We start from the raw sequence: 14,914 nt of genomic DNA, 5'->3' as shown, positions 1-14,914 counted from the left end.
GTCTCTCTCCATGGTACTAGGAGTTGAACTCAGGGCCTCTTACTTTCTAGGAAGTCATTCTACCACTTGAGCCACAGCTACAGTCCTTTTTGCTTTAGTTATTTCTCAGAGTCTTCTCCTGCTAGTGCCCCCCATGTAGCTAGAGTTACAGGTATATACCATCATACCTGCCTACCATATTTCTCTGTGATTAAAGCATTCAAAATCCTTTCTCCTAGTATATTATGGTTCTCTCTAGTCATTTTTTTTACACAATAAAACAGGAGAAAAATTTTAAGTACATTTAAAAGCTGGGTGCTGGTGGTAGCTCACACCAATTGTAGCTACTCCAGAGGCTGAGATCTAAGAACTGCAGTTTAAAGACAGTCCAGGCAGGAAAGTCATGAGACTCCAATTAACCACAAAAACCTGGAAATGGAGCTATGATTCAAGTAATTCAGCATTAGCCTTGAATGCAAAAAGCTCAAGGATAGTGCCCAGGCTCAAATTCAAGCCCTAGGTCAAGCACAAAAATAAAAGGGGACATAGTGAAACAGAAACATACTTTCATACTTTAATATATACAAGCTTGCATGTGATTACTTCAGAATGGATAAGAGGTAGAATTAAAAGAATGTCAAACGTTAAAAAAAAAAAAAGAATGTCAAACGTTAATTATCTTGGCTGGAGGTGTGGATCAGCAGTAGAACTAAGCCCTAAATTCAAATCCCAAGACCTCAAAAAGAAAAATGGTGAGTACTTGTATATATTAAATATCTCATATTCCCATGCTTTTCTATATACTATATCCCTCTCCAGTAAAATGTTTCTCACAAAGCTCTTTCTCCCAATTTAACCTCTCTCTGAATAAGCCGAGTATCAGGAGGTTGGCATAAGTTTTCTAGTCCAATGAATGTACTAAGTCAGAGAAGGGATTAAAGGGATTAAGGATTGAGTAAATTAATTCTCTTTTCAATTTATCTTAACTCCCTTCTCATATTTAGCAAGGATGAGAATAAGAAACCATTGTAGAACACAAAATAAGGCACGCAAATCAGTAATGCAGTCTATATTATATTCCAGAGTCTAGGTATCATTCTCTGGTGAAGAGATTAGCTATCATGATAGAAAAGAAATGAGCACACTTCAATCATTATCAGTAAAGAACAGTAAACTCTGGTAAAATAGGATATTCACCTAACAAGATGGAAAAAAGAAGAAAAGGAAGCAAGGAGGAAAGAAAGGAAAGCAAATCAGTGAGTCACAGCAATAGCTGCATTGACAATCCAGACCTGTTCCTTGAACCTTCCTAAAAGTCATTCATGTACTAGTTACATCTTTGGAAAAATTATAAGCACTAAAATAGCATTAGGAAAAATGTTCAATCAGGAAAACATAGAATTCCTTTCTGTCTCAATAAGAAATGAACCCATCTATAGATTATGATTAACTTCTATTAATTATTATTATTTATTAATCATAAAGTTGAAGAATTACCTTCAAAAGAGTTAATTGGCTTAAGGCATTTACTGATTTGCACAGGTATCATGAGAACAGTACTACTTTATAGCAAAGCAAGCTCAGAATGTGGCTTGGTGGTAGAGTGCTTGCCTAGCATGCATAAAGCTCTGGGTTCAATTCCTCAGTACTACATAAACAGAAAAAGCCAGAAATGGTTTTGTGGCTTAAGTGGTAGAGCACTAGTCTTGAGCACAGAGAGGCTCAAGGACAGTGTCCAGGCCCTGAGTTCAAGCCCCAGGACTGACAAAAAAAAAAATTCCTAAACTATAGCCAAACAATATCTTTCCCTTTAAGCAATATTAAGCATCTATTATATATAAAATACATGATTTCAATAACATGGTTTTGTTGTTTGGCTTTATAGTAGTATCTTGTGCATGTCAGGCAAGTGTTCTACCAATGAGCTATATTCACATTCAGTTACATAGTAATTAACCCAATCACTAAAGACAAGTTATAATAACTATCAACCTGAATTATCAGTAATCTAATAGTACTATACCAACTGTCAAATATAAATTATTCTTTTCTGTTCTTTTTTTTTTTTTTTTTTGTCTTGGGCCTGAACTCAGGGCCTGGGTGCTATCCCTCAGCTCTTCAGCTCAAAGCTAGTGCTGTACCACTTGAGCCACAGTGCCACTTCTGGCTTTTTCTGCTTATAGTGCCACTTCTGGCTTTTTCTGCTTATATGGTGCTGAGGAATCAAACTCAGGCCTCATGCATGCCAGGCAAGCACCTTCCCAGACTCATATTCTTTCCTTTTTCAAAGCAGACCAGAGCAAATTTATTTGCAAATGAAAAGAAAGCAGAGAAGATCTGAAGATCGCACGCAGTTCAAAGCGACCAGGGGCAGGAAAGGCTGTGAAACTCTTATCTCCAATGAACCACCAAAAACTGGAAGTGGCACCGTAGCTCGAGTGGTAGAGCGCTAGCCTTGAGCTGAAGAGCTGAGGGACAGAGCCCAGGCCCAGAGTTCAAGCTCCATGACTGATTAAGAAAAAAAAAAAAGAAAGCAGAGAAAGGAAAGTAGTGAGACCATCCAAAAAGAAGGGTTCCAAAGAGAAATTCCAATATTTATTCTTCAATAATCATTCAAAGAACACTGCAATGTGATAGTAAACTATAAACTGGAATAAAAAGCATAATCTTACCTGTATGATGTGGATCTAAACTCACTGCAGGTACTTCAGAACAGTATTTACCACTGTGATCATTTCCATGAATTTCACTAGTGCTTCCTTCAGTGAACGAAAGACTTGAACTGCATACTCCAGGATCATTTTGTGACTGGAGATTGGTATCACTTGCAGCATTCTAAAAGAACCAAATACGCATTTTAAACAGGAACTATATAATTTCCCATATGTTTACATAACAGCCTAATTTTTTTATTTTTATTTATTTTTTTGTCGGTCGTGGGACCTGAACTCTGGGCCTAGGCGCTGTCCCTCAGCTCTTCAGCTGTACACTAGCGCTCTACCACTTGAGCCTCAGCCCCACTTCCGGCTTTTTCTGCATATGTGGTGCTGAAGAATCAAACCCAAGGCCTCATGCATGCAAGGCAAGCACTCTACCATTGAGCCACCTTCCCAGCCGCAACAGACTAATTTTTAAATGAACTGTTTCTATATTTCTTTTTTTTTTGTCAGTCATGGGACTTGAACTCACAAACTAGCTTTTCCCTCAAGGCTTACACTTTACTACTTTGATACAGTTCCAGTTTTCTGATGGTTAATTGTAGATAAGAGTCTCATGGACTTTCCTCCCAAGATTGGCTTCAAATCTCAATCCTCAATCCTCAGATCTCAGTCTCAGATCTCAGTCTCCAGAGTAGCTAGGATTACAGACAACTACCAGTGCCTAGCTCCAGTTTCCATATTTTGAGGTCAAGACTGAAGGATTGGTTTTTTGGTTGGTTTTTGTTTTTATTTTGCCAGTCCTGGGGCCTGAACTCAGGGCCTAGGCACTGTCCTTGAGATGCTTTTACTCAAGGCTAACATGCATCCTCTACCATGTGAGCCACAGCACCACTTCTCGCTTTTTCTGCTTTTGTGGTGCTGAGGAATCGAACCCAGGGCCTCATGCATGCAAGACAAGCACTCTACCACTAAGCCACATTCCCAGTCCCAAGACTAAAGATTTTTATATAAAACTATTTAATGTCATCAAACTGAAAGATACCAAGAGATACACTTAAAATCTGAGCTACTCAGGAGGCTGAGCTCTGGATGATCTCAGGATCCTCCTGTGATCTCGGGATCACAGCTGAAAGCCAGTCCAGAAATACAAGTCCTTGAGACTCTATTGCCAAAAAAAAAAAAAAAAACAGCAAAAAAGCCAGGAGCTAGTGGCTCACGCCTGTAATCCTAGCTACTCAAGAGGCTGAGATCTGAGGATCACAGTTCAAAGTCAATCAGGAGAGGAACCTCTGTGACTCTTATCTCCAATTAACCACCAGAAAACCAGAAGTGGCACTGTGGCTCAAGTGGTAGAGTGCTCACCTTGAGCTGAGGGACAGTACCCAGGCCCAGAGTTCAAGCCCCAGGACCAACCAAAAAAAGGCAAAAAGCTGGGCTGAAAGTAAGGCTCGAGTAATAACAGAAAACTTGCCTAGCAAGCACAAAGGCTCACAGCTCAAACCTGTATGCCAAGTGTCCCCTACCCCCAAAAAAAGTTGTAACTAGGACAGAATAAAATTATACTTATAATGTATTTTAAAACAAGTTTTTTTTTGTTTTGATTTTGGTTTTCCAGTTCTGGGACTTGAACTCAGGACCTGGGCACTGACCCTAAGATGCTTTTGCTCAAGGTAGCCACTCTACCACTTGAGCCACAGCACCATTTCCAGCTTTTTCTGTTTATGTGGTACTGAGAAATCAAACCCAGGGCTTCATGCAGGCTAGGCAAGCACTCTACCACTAAGCCACATCCTTAGTCTTCTAATTTATCTTGCTAAATTTCCTGAGTAATCAACACTGAAAGGGAGCTCTGAATTGGCCAAGTAGGTTCAAGCAAAGCACACTATCCCCAAAATAAAAACAGAACAAGCGGGCTGGGAAGTTGGCTCAGTGGTAGAGCGCTTGCCTTGCATGCCTGAGGCCCTGGGTTCAATTCCTCAGCACCACATAAGCAAAAAGAAAAAAAAAAAAAAAACAGAACAAGATATAATCGTTGAAATGAAATGGTGACAAACACTTCTAAGGAATCCTGTAGGGATTTTATCCCCTAATCTTATTATGGATGAAAGATAGAGATGGTAACTGATAGGCAAGAGAAAAATAGTAGGATGGACAAAAATTAATTAAATAATATCAATACTTAAATATTAATTCATTTTTTGTTTTTTTGTCGGTCATGGGACTTGAACTCTGGGCCTGGGTGCTGTCCCTCAGCTCTTCAGCTCAAAGCGAGCACTCTACCACTTGAGCCACAGCGCCACTTCCAGTTTTCTGAGTGGTTTATTGGAGATAAGTGTCTCACGGACTTCCCTGCCTGGTCTGGATTTGAACTGGTATCCTCAGATCTCAGCCTCCTGGGTAGCTAGGATTATAGGCGTGAGCCACCAGCACCCGGCTTAAATATTAATTCTTTAGGTGCAGTAATAGCAAATATAAACACATTGGTTTTATTTAAAACCAGATACACCAGAACAGAATCGGTACCAGGATGCACGAATTCAGTGATTTACTGGCTCCCCAATGTCCCCAGAGTCACCAGGCCAAGTTTTATAGCAAGAGTCACTGTTGAAACCTTGGAAAACATTTCAAGATGGACATGTAGCCCAACAACAAGACTGGGATGGGCCCTAGTTGGCAGACTCTACCTGAAGGAGCACAACATACAGCTACGATTGTCAGACCACATATCCCCACTCCTTCCTGGAACCCCAATAAAAAGTACAGCAGTTACTGGACTGCAAAGTCCAACCTAGATCACCTGCTGATGAACATATGAAAGACACTTGCCCACACCAGAACTCATGTCCACATGTGTCATGGCCTCATGAGCAGCTTCTGCAGCCTCCCTCCACCCCCCTGACAGTTTTGCTCAAAGCAAAGCCCAGCTTTTTCTTTCTTGTTTTTTTTTTGGGGTCTGGTCGTGGGGCCTGAACTCTGGGCCTGGGTGCTATCCCTCAGCTCTTCAGCTCAAGGCTAAGACTCGACCACTTGAGCCACAGCACCACTTCCAGCTTTTTCCTTTTTTGCTTATGTGGTGCTGAGGAATCAAACCCAGGGCTTCAGGCATGCAAGGCAAGTGCTCTACCACTGAGCCACCTTCCCAGCCCTGAGCCCAGCTTTTTCTCTTTCCACATCTAGACCTGGGGTGGGCAAGGCACTGTACCGTTTTTTGCAGCCACACCTGGCCTCAGGATCATACTTTCATCCCAGCCCACAATCTCATGCTAAGCACTGAGTGATCCCTTGACTATGGAACTTTCTCTCAGCCCTAGTGGCCTTCTATAGACTCGGTCTCAAGCACACCATGAGGATGCCAAGTTAGGAATGGCATTGCTGATGAGGAAGAATCAGAAACAGGAAATTTCTGAAAAGTCTGTGCCTCTACCACTTGAGCTCTATAGCCTTTCTTACCCCAGATAGCTTCAAACTGTTATCCTTACATCTCAGTCTTCTGAGTAGCTAGGATTATAAGTGTGAGCAACAAATGTCCAGCTCATAGACCATCACTCTTTCTGGAGGATTTAAGGAGAATAAATTTCCTGTATGCTCAAACTCCTAAAAGGCCAATTATGTTCCTTGGCTTTGACACTATTCCTCACCTTTAAAGCCAACTATGTTTCCTCTCTCTAACCCTACTTTATAATCATATTCCTTTCTCTGACTTTTATTTTTGTGGGGGGGTCCAGTCGTGGGGCCTGAACTCTGGGCCTGGGCACTGTCCCTCAGCTCTTCAGCTTAAGGCTAGGACTCTACCACTTGAGCCACAGCGCTTTTTTCTTTTTGCTTATGTGGTGCTAAGGAATCAAACCCAGGGCCTCAGTCACGCAAGGCAAGCGCTTTACCTCTGAGCCACCTTCCCAGCCCCTCTCTGACCTTCTTGTCTCTCTCTTCTATATTTGCAGGCCTTGGTAATTATTTTGAGCTGCTCAAGTAATTCTGAATAACTTTTCCATCTAAACTTTTAAGCTTTTAAAGCTGGGTGGCAAGGGCTCATACCTGTAATCCTAGCTACTCAGGAAGCTGAGACCTGAGAATCATGGTTCAGAGTCAGGTCGGGCAGGAAAAATCTATGAGATTCTTAACTACAATTAACCACCAAAAAGCTAGAAGTGGAGCTCTGGCTCAAATGACAGAGTGCCAGCCTCGCTTGAAAAAACTAAGGGACAGTGCCCAGGCACTGAGTATTGGAGTACATGCCTATCAACTTCCTCCCTCAAAGATATTTTTATCTACTGGTTATCTAAATTTATTTGGTATAGTTAACTACATGTAATTCTTTTTGAAGTTCTTTGTTTTTATTTATCATTAGCTTATGTTAGTTATACAGGGAAGAATTTCAGGATTTCATTGTTACATTCCCATGTTTATGCTATATTCCAATCAATCCAAATGCACTCTCACATCCCATACCCATTTCCCCCTTAAAAATGTCATTCCTCATGAACTTATGACTTTAAATGAGCATCATTATTCCACAATACTGTGAAATTTGGGAAATTATGTAATCACTTAATCACAATTTTAAAAAAAAAAAGAAACTCGGGGAAGGGAGGGAGGGAAGAGATGGTAGGGGGAAAACAACGGAGGGGGTAACAATGCCCAATAGGAAGTGTACTCATTGCTTTACTCATGTAACTGTAACCCTCTGTATAGTATCTTTACAATAAAAAATTTAAAAAAATAAAATAAAAATGTCATTCCTCCCCACAACCGACAAAAAAAAAATGTCATTCCTGGGGCTGCAGAGGTGGCTCAAGTGGTAGAGTGCTTGCTTTGCATGCATAAGGCCCTGAGTTCAACTCCTCAGCACCACATAAGCAGAAAAAGCCAGAAGTGGCGCTGTGGTTCAAGTAGTAGAGCGCTCGCCTTGAGCTGAAGAGCTGAGGCACAGCGCCCAGGCCCAGAGTTCAGGCCCCATGACCAACAAAAAAAAAAAAAATTAAGACAAAAAAACTATACCTTTTTAAACAATTATATAATCACAGTTTATGATATCATACACAAGTCCAACATCCAGTAAGGTTTTTGTTTTTCTTAATAAAGGGCTATCTAAAAGAATTTAAGGTTTAATCAAATGGTATAAGTTAAGCATAAATTATGTCAATAAATAGACTACAAATAATATCATCTTGGGCTGGAGGCATGGCTCAAGTGATAAAGAGCCTGCCTACCAAGCATAAAGCTCTAAGTTTGAACCCCAGTACCACCACCAAAAATACATATATATATATATATATATATATATCATGTCATCTTTAACCAATGTAAAGATAAATTTTAAAGATTTTGAAAGACCTTGTCATAGACACTAAAAAAACAATCCTATAAGCAGCTAAATATTGATAACTCTTTAAGCCGCTTTTTTTTTTCTCTTTGTTGGTGCAAGTCCAGGGACTTGAACTCAAGAGCACTGTCCCTGAGCTTTTGTACTCAAGGCTAGCACTCTTACCACTTGAGCCCTAGTTCTACTTCCAACTTTTTTTTTTTTGGGGGGGGGGGGAAAGGTCCAGTCCTGGGGCCTGAACTCTGGGCCTGGGCGCTGTCCCTCAGCTCTTCAGCTCAAGGCTAGCGCTCTACCACTTGAGCCACAGCGCCACTTCCGGCTTTTTTCTTTTTGCTTATGTGGTGCTGAAGAATCGAACCCAGGGCCTCAGGCATGCAAGGCAAGCGCTTTACCACTGAGCCACCTTCCCAGCCCTACTTCCAACTTTTGAGAAGCTCATTGGAGATAAAAATCTCACAGCATTCCTGACTATGCTGGCTTCAAACTGCAATCCTTAGATCTTAGCCACCCAAGTACTTAGGATTATAGGCATGAGTAATTGGTACCAAGCTTAAACTGTGTTTTTGTAAACATGCATGTTTCTCATATGATTCCCTTGTTTTCTACCTACCTGAAATAATTTTATATCTGGATTCAGCTCTGGATTCTTTCCTGGAGGTATAAACTTTGGTTTTTTGAAGGAATTCCCCTGCAGTTGACTTGGTGCTGCAGATCGTCTCATGTTCAGCTGCACTAATCTGAGAATAATCAAAACAGAAATCACATGAGTATAATTAGAATCATCACCAAATATAAAGATAGTTCACTGGGGCTGGGAAGGTGGCTCAGTGGTAGAGTGCTTGCCTTGCAATGCATGAGGCCCTGGGTTCGATTCCTCAGCACCACTTAAGCAAAAAAAAAAAGCCGGAAGTGGCGCTGTGGCTCAAGTGGTAGAGCGCTAGCCTTGAGCTGAAGAGCTGAGGGACAGCGCCCAGGCCCAGAGTTCAGGCCCCACGACCCACGACCAGCCCCCCCCCAAAAAAAAAAAAGATAGTTCACCAAGTTGGGCACCAGTGACTCACCACCCCTGTAATCCTAGCTACTAAAGGGACTGAGATATGAGGATCATGGTTCAAAGTCAGCCAGGACAGGAAAGTCCGTAAGACTTTTTTTTTTTCAATTGGTCATGGGGCTTGAACTCTGGGTCTGGGCAGTGTCCCTGAGCTCTTCAGCTCAAGGCTAGCACTCTACCTCTTGAGCCACAGAGCCTCTTGCGGTTTCCTGGTGGTTAATTGGAGATAAGAGTCTCACAGATGTTCCTGCCTGGGCTGGATTTGAACAGTGATCTTCAGATCTCAGGCTCCTGAGTAGCTAGGATTACAGATGTGAGCCACTGGCACCCAGACTTATAAGACTCTTATCTCCAATAAAACCACCAGAAAACTGGAAGTAGAAGTGGTACTGTGGCTCAAGTAGTAGGGCGCTAGCCTTGAGCTGGAGAGCTGAGGGACAGCGCCCAGGCCCAGAATACAAACCTGACCCATGACCAACAAAAAAGAAAAAAAAAAAAAATGCTAACCAGACGCTGGGAATATGGCTAGTGGTAGAGTGCTCACCTAGAATGCATGAAATCCTGGGTTCAATTCCTCAGTACCACTTAAACAGAAAAAGCCAGAAGTGGAGTGTGGCTCAAGTTGTAGAGTGCTAAAAGAAGCAAAAAGAAGCTCAGGGACAGTGCCCAGGCCCTGAATTCAAGTACCAGTAATAGTACACACACATACAAAAAAAGCAAAAATGAAGGAAAATAAAAATAAGGTGAAATGAGTTGGGATCAGGGGTGTTAGTAGAGCTAATTAAGCTAATTATACCAGCATTTGAGAGGCAAAAAGAAGGATGAAAGATAAGTTGATAGCCAGCCTGGTCTATATATTGAGACCAGTCTCACTTGGCTTTCTTACTTGAAGCTTGCAGCATACCACTTTAGTTACACCTATAGTCTTTGGACCTTCTGCTTTTTTTTTTTTTTGAGGGGGGGGTCCAGTCATAGGGCCTGAACTCTGGGCCTGGGCGCCATCCCTCAGCTCTTCAGCTCAAGGCTAGCACTCTACCACTTAAGCCACAGTGCCACTTCCAGTTTTGTTTTTTTTTCTGCTTATGTGCTGCTGAGGAATCGAACCCAGGGCCTCATGCATGCAAGGCAAACGGTCTTCCACTGAGCCACCTTCCCAGCCCCGGATCTTCTGCTTTTTAAGTTACTAGCACTTTGATCTGAGCATTTTCCCCAGGCCCTAGTAATAAAGCCATTTGGCAGGGCTGATGTGATGCTACAATTGTTTTTTCCTTTCCTTGAGACAAGATCTTACAATGTAATCTGGACTGTCCATAAACCTAAGATCCTACTGCTTCAGGCTCCTTGAGTACTAGAATTACATGCAAGTATACACACATGACTTATGCTACTATATTTGAGGCCTTTAACATCTCCCTGCTTCACTCCTTCTAAGAAAAATGGCCAGACCAAACAAGTGGAACATGTCTGATAACCTTAATTATCTGATACTGCAGTGTAGTAATTTAGAACCCATCAGATAGCCTTAATTATCTGGTAATACAGCATAGTAATTAAGAAGGCAAATGCTTAAATAGAAATCTAGACTGATGTTCCTAGCCTGTAGTCTTGTATTGTTTAGTCTCTAAATATGTTTTCTCATATATAAAACACCTTACTCTCATTTATGACATTAAATAAAATACTTGCAGAATTTAAACTAATTATTTACACACAGAAATTTCTCAGTATTATTAGAGAAATAACCGCCTATTATTGTGGGGTGCTTCATACATAAGGTCCTGTGAGAACAGAGATGATTACAGTCCCGTGAAGGAGATGCAACTGTGCCTATAGGATCCTGCCCAGAATGTTTGCCTTCCTTTACACTTAGGGTGGGAATGTGTGTGCAACCATCAAACCTCTAGGTTGCAAATATATAATTTAAATAATTATATTAACAACCAGCAACAGAACTCCCCAGTCGTTTCTACTTTTTACCTTCAAATTACATTAAGTAGTAATTATTTCACTTCATACCTTAAGTACCCCCTTTGATTTGTGATTCCATTAAAACTACCTACAAAATCTTTCACTAATATTTTTTAAAGCTTTAAAGAGAGAAGAGACTGTGCCTAACAAGTGGGAGGTCTGAGTTCAACTGTGAATGTCATTTCAAAAAATGAAAATATCAAGAGATTTGAGAAGCACTTGCCTAGCATGTGCATGGCCCTAGTTCTATTCGCAGCACCGCAAAAAATAATAACCTTTTTTTAAGTTCCTGACTAGTTAATAGTCACTAGGAAACACAAGTTCTTAAAGTTTGTTTGCACTGACACTCTCCAGGGCCCTTGCTGAGCCTTCACCTAGGACCTGGGAAAGCAATTCCACCTTGTAGGGGTGAATTTTTTCTACAGAAAAACCCCAAACACCACAGAAGCCTGCACACAGCGGTCACAGAGGGGTCACCCGGTAGAGACTACGGATAGTAACGATGTATCCAAGCAGACTCGTCCACTGTCACAAATCCACAGCTCTGGTGAGATCCTAGTGATGGAGAACCTGTGTGTGTGAGGGTCAAGGGACGTGAGAGACCTCTACTCTTTCTGCTCAATTTTGCTGCGCACCTAAAATCGCTCTTTAAAAAGCCTTTTACAATCTCTCTGTACGTCACCTTTTAATAATAATGACTATTCTTATTATTATTTAAATAGCAAGCCTTTTACAATGTTTTCTCTGATGTGAAAGCTAGATTTTTATGTATTTATTGCCAGTCCTGGGGCTTGAACTAAGAGGTTGGTTACTATCTCTGAGCTTCTTTTGCCCAAGGCTAGCCACTCTACCACTTAAGCCACAGTTTCGACTTTTTCTGCTTATGAGGTACTGAGGAATCGAACCCTGGGCTTCAGGCCTGCTAGGCAAGCACTCGGCCACTAAACCACATTCCCAGCCTGAATTATGTATGTATGTGTGTATGTAAGTATGTATTTAGTGGTCCTGGGGCCTGAACTCTGGGCCTGGGCGCTGTCCCTCAGCTCTTCAGCTCAAGGCTAGCGCTCTACCACTTGAGCTACAGCGCCACTTCCGGTGTCCTAGTGGCTAGAGACAGGAGATTCTTGGGCTTTTCTGCCTGGGCTGGCTTTGAACCGCGATCCTCAGATCTCAGCCTCCTGAGTAGCTACGATTACGGGCGTGAGCCACCGGCGCCCGACTATTATTTTTTAAAGCCATCCTGACACCAGGCCGCCGGCACAAGCGACCGCCCTCGCCACGCCTACCGCGCGTGCTCCGCTCCGCGGCCCGGCCCCCTTCCCATCCAACGCCGGACGCCGGCCGTCCTCCCGACCCAGGCGCCGCTACGGGAACCGCAGGGGTAGGCCGCGGTCGCTCCCGCCGCCTCCCTTCCCCCGCGGAGGCCGGCCACAGCGCCACCTCTCCACTTTGTCCCGCACGAGTCCCCACGCTGTCGCAGCATTCCTACCCTGCCCCTCCGGGGACGCACCCGTGAGAATTGACAGAAACTGCGGGCCCAGCGACGAGGCGCCCCACGAACACGACTCCCCCGCCCCCCCGACGCCAGAGGAGCTCAAGGCTCCCGCCTTTGCTCAGCCAATCGTGGACTGAACGGTGCGCGTGCGCACCACCTCCATTTCGGCACCGCCCCCGGCCAATTCTGATTGGGCACATCTCGCGCATGTGCTCTTTCAGTTCTTCCAAGTCTGGTTCCGGTTTAAGGTTCAATTTTTTTTTTTTTTAAATACTGATTTAGAAGCTGTGTACCAGTTGCTCTCGCTTCTGTAATTCAAGCTATTCCGGAGACTAAGACCGGGAGTATGGCGGTTCGAAGCTAGCCAGGACAGAAAGACCTCCGCGACTCCATACCAATTGCAAAAAGCCAGGCTTGAGGTGAGGTTATGGTACCGGCAAGTAATAATAATTCTGAGTTGGTTCCTGAGTACAGTCAAATGCCAAAGTAGATATTTTAGGCTACAGACCTCCACTATGTGAACATATAGTACGTAAATTAAGCTATGCTATGGAAGTGCAAGAATTGACATGAGGACAACACAGAAGTACAGGTTGCCCATTTATTCAAAAATCATTGATTTGATGTGCTTAAAAAAATCAATCTTATGTTCTGGAAATGTAAAGATGAATAAGTGATTATTGGACTCTAAAAAGGGAGACCTCCTCTGGACTTGGAAAAACGATTTTAAGCAGGGGAATGACACGTCATCCAATGAGTATTTACTGAGCAATTAACAAGTTCTAAGAAGGACAGTCTGCCAGAAATGTAGAATTACAAAGTATGACTGGAGAGCAGCTAAAGGTTAGTCATTAAATTTTATCCAGCAGTTTGGCAAACAAAACTGAAAAACAGAGTTTAATGATGTCAAATGAGAACTCTCATGCTGCCATATGCAGCATAAACATATATAATTTTTTTTTCCAGAACCAAGGAACAAACTCAGGGCCTTGCATTTGCCAGGCAACTTCTCTTACACTGAGTTAAATCCCCAACCTATAAGCAATCATTTCTTTTAATAATTTGATAGCCTGGCACCAGTGGCCCATGCCTGAAACCCTAGCTACTCAGGTTCAAAGCCAGCCTAGGAAGGAAAGTCTGTGAGGCTGTTATCTCCATTTAACCACCTAAAAAAAAAAAAAAAGGAACTGACACCAGGTGCTGTTGGTTCACACCTGTAATCCTAGCTACTAAGGAGACTGAGATCTGAGGATCATGGTTCAAAGCCAGCCCAGGCAGGAAAGTCTGTGAGATTCTTATCTCCAATTAACCACCAGAAAACTGGAAGTGGTGCTGTGGATCAAGTGGTAAAGCTCTTGCCTTGAACTGAAGAGCTCAGGGACAGAGCCCAACCCCAGATTTCAAGCCCACAACTGCCAAAAAAAAAAAAAAAAGAAGTGGAGGTGTGGCTCGAGTGGTAAAACACTAACCTTGCACAAAAAAAGCCAGTATCATTAGGGTGAAAACACATAAAATCCTTTCTTCTAGCTTTTTGAGATACTCAATACACAGTCACAACATGGCAATAGCCATGTTAGAAATTCTTTTAGCTTTTAAATTCATTACATTACCTAAGATCAACAGTGTTTACAACTCCCTAGAGCTCTACAATTTTGTTAAGTACTAAAAATTGTTTTGTTTAGAAGCCTTAGGAATTGTACAAAATTCTAATAAAGGTGTGCTAGCTGCTGCACTTGTTCTATATATAATCCCCCTTCATAGTTGGCAGCCATCAACATGGGGTAAGATCCCCCCCCCCACCAGTCAAAAGACTGATTCATTGAAGGTTCAGATGAGCTAGGCGTTTTTTCTTTTTCTTTTGTTTTTTGGTTGTGGGGCCTGAAATCTGGGCCGGGGCGCTGTCCCCCAGTTCTTCAGCTGTAGACCAATGCTCTACCACTTGAACCTAAGCCCCCCTTCCGGCTTTTTCTGCTTATGTGGTGCTGAGGAATCGAACCCAGGGCCTCATGCATGCAAGGCAAGCACTCTACCACTGAGCCACCTTCCCAGTGCCTATCATAGGAGTTTTGACAATTAAGTTTTGTGCTTGCTTTGGCAGCACACATAATAAAACTGCAGTGATGATAAAGACTAGAGTCAGATGCCAGTAGCTCACACCAATAATCCTAGCTATGTAGGAGGCTGAGATCTGAGGATTGCTAGATAAGGAACATCCTAAACAGAAAATTTGAAAGACTATCTCCAATTAACTAGGAAAAGCTGGAGATGTAGCTCAAGTTGTAGAGCATCACCTATGAACAGAAAGGCAAAGACCTAGGCTTCAAGGCCAGTTCCAGAAGAAAAAAATTAGCACAAAGGTGACCCATAAGTCTGTGACTCATTTTATAGATATATATGGTTTGAGGAATTTGTTTGGTTAGTTGTTTGGTTTCTGGGAG

The 14,914-nt window shown here is 42.5% G+C and overlaps 1 protein-coding gene across 3 annotated transcripts in view; it reads right to left on the bottom strand.

Moving 5' to 3' along the window:
* The window catches only part of Rad54b (RAD54 homolog B (S. cerevisiae)), an 81,962-nt gene extending 69,393 nt beyond the window's left edge, over window positions 1-12,569 (bottom strand). For 2 of the 3 annotated variants that reach the window (XM_013012541.1, XM_013012543.1), the window contains exons 1-3: window positions 12,492-12,569; window positions 8,573-8,699; window positions 2,652-2,814 (exon numbers count right to left, since the gene is read on the bottom strand). In XM_013012541.1, coding sequence (XP_012867995.1) covers window positions 2,652-2,814; window positions 8,573-8,683 — 274 coding nt within the window. In that variant the 5' untranslated portion in view covers window positions 8,684-8,699; window positions 12,492-12,569. Of the gene's footprint in view, window positions 1-2,651; window positions 2,815-8,572; window positions 8,700-12,470 lie in introns of all 3 variants that reach the window. The other variant, XM_013012542.1, reaches the window with a different exon arrangement.
* Between the last annotated feature and the right edge of the window lie 2,345 nt (window positions 12,570-14,914).

Source organism: Dipodomys ordii, unplaced genomic scaffold, assembly GCF_000151885.1.
Source record: "Dipodomys ordii isolate 6190 unplaced genomic scaffold, Dord_2.0 Scaffold17, whole genome shotgun sequence".
NCBI classification, from domain to species: domain Eukaryota; kingdom Metazoa; phylum Chordata; class Mammalia; order Rodentia; family Heteromyidae; genus Dipodomys; species Dipodomys ordii.
The sequence above is the reverse complement of the archived record's forward strand: the minus strand, read 5'-3'. Positions and strand labels throughout refer to the sequence as shown.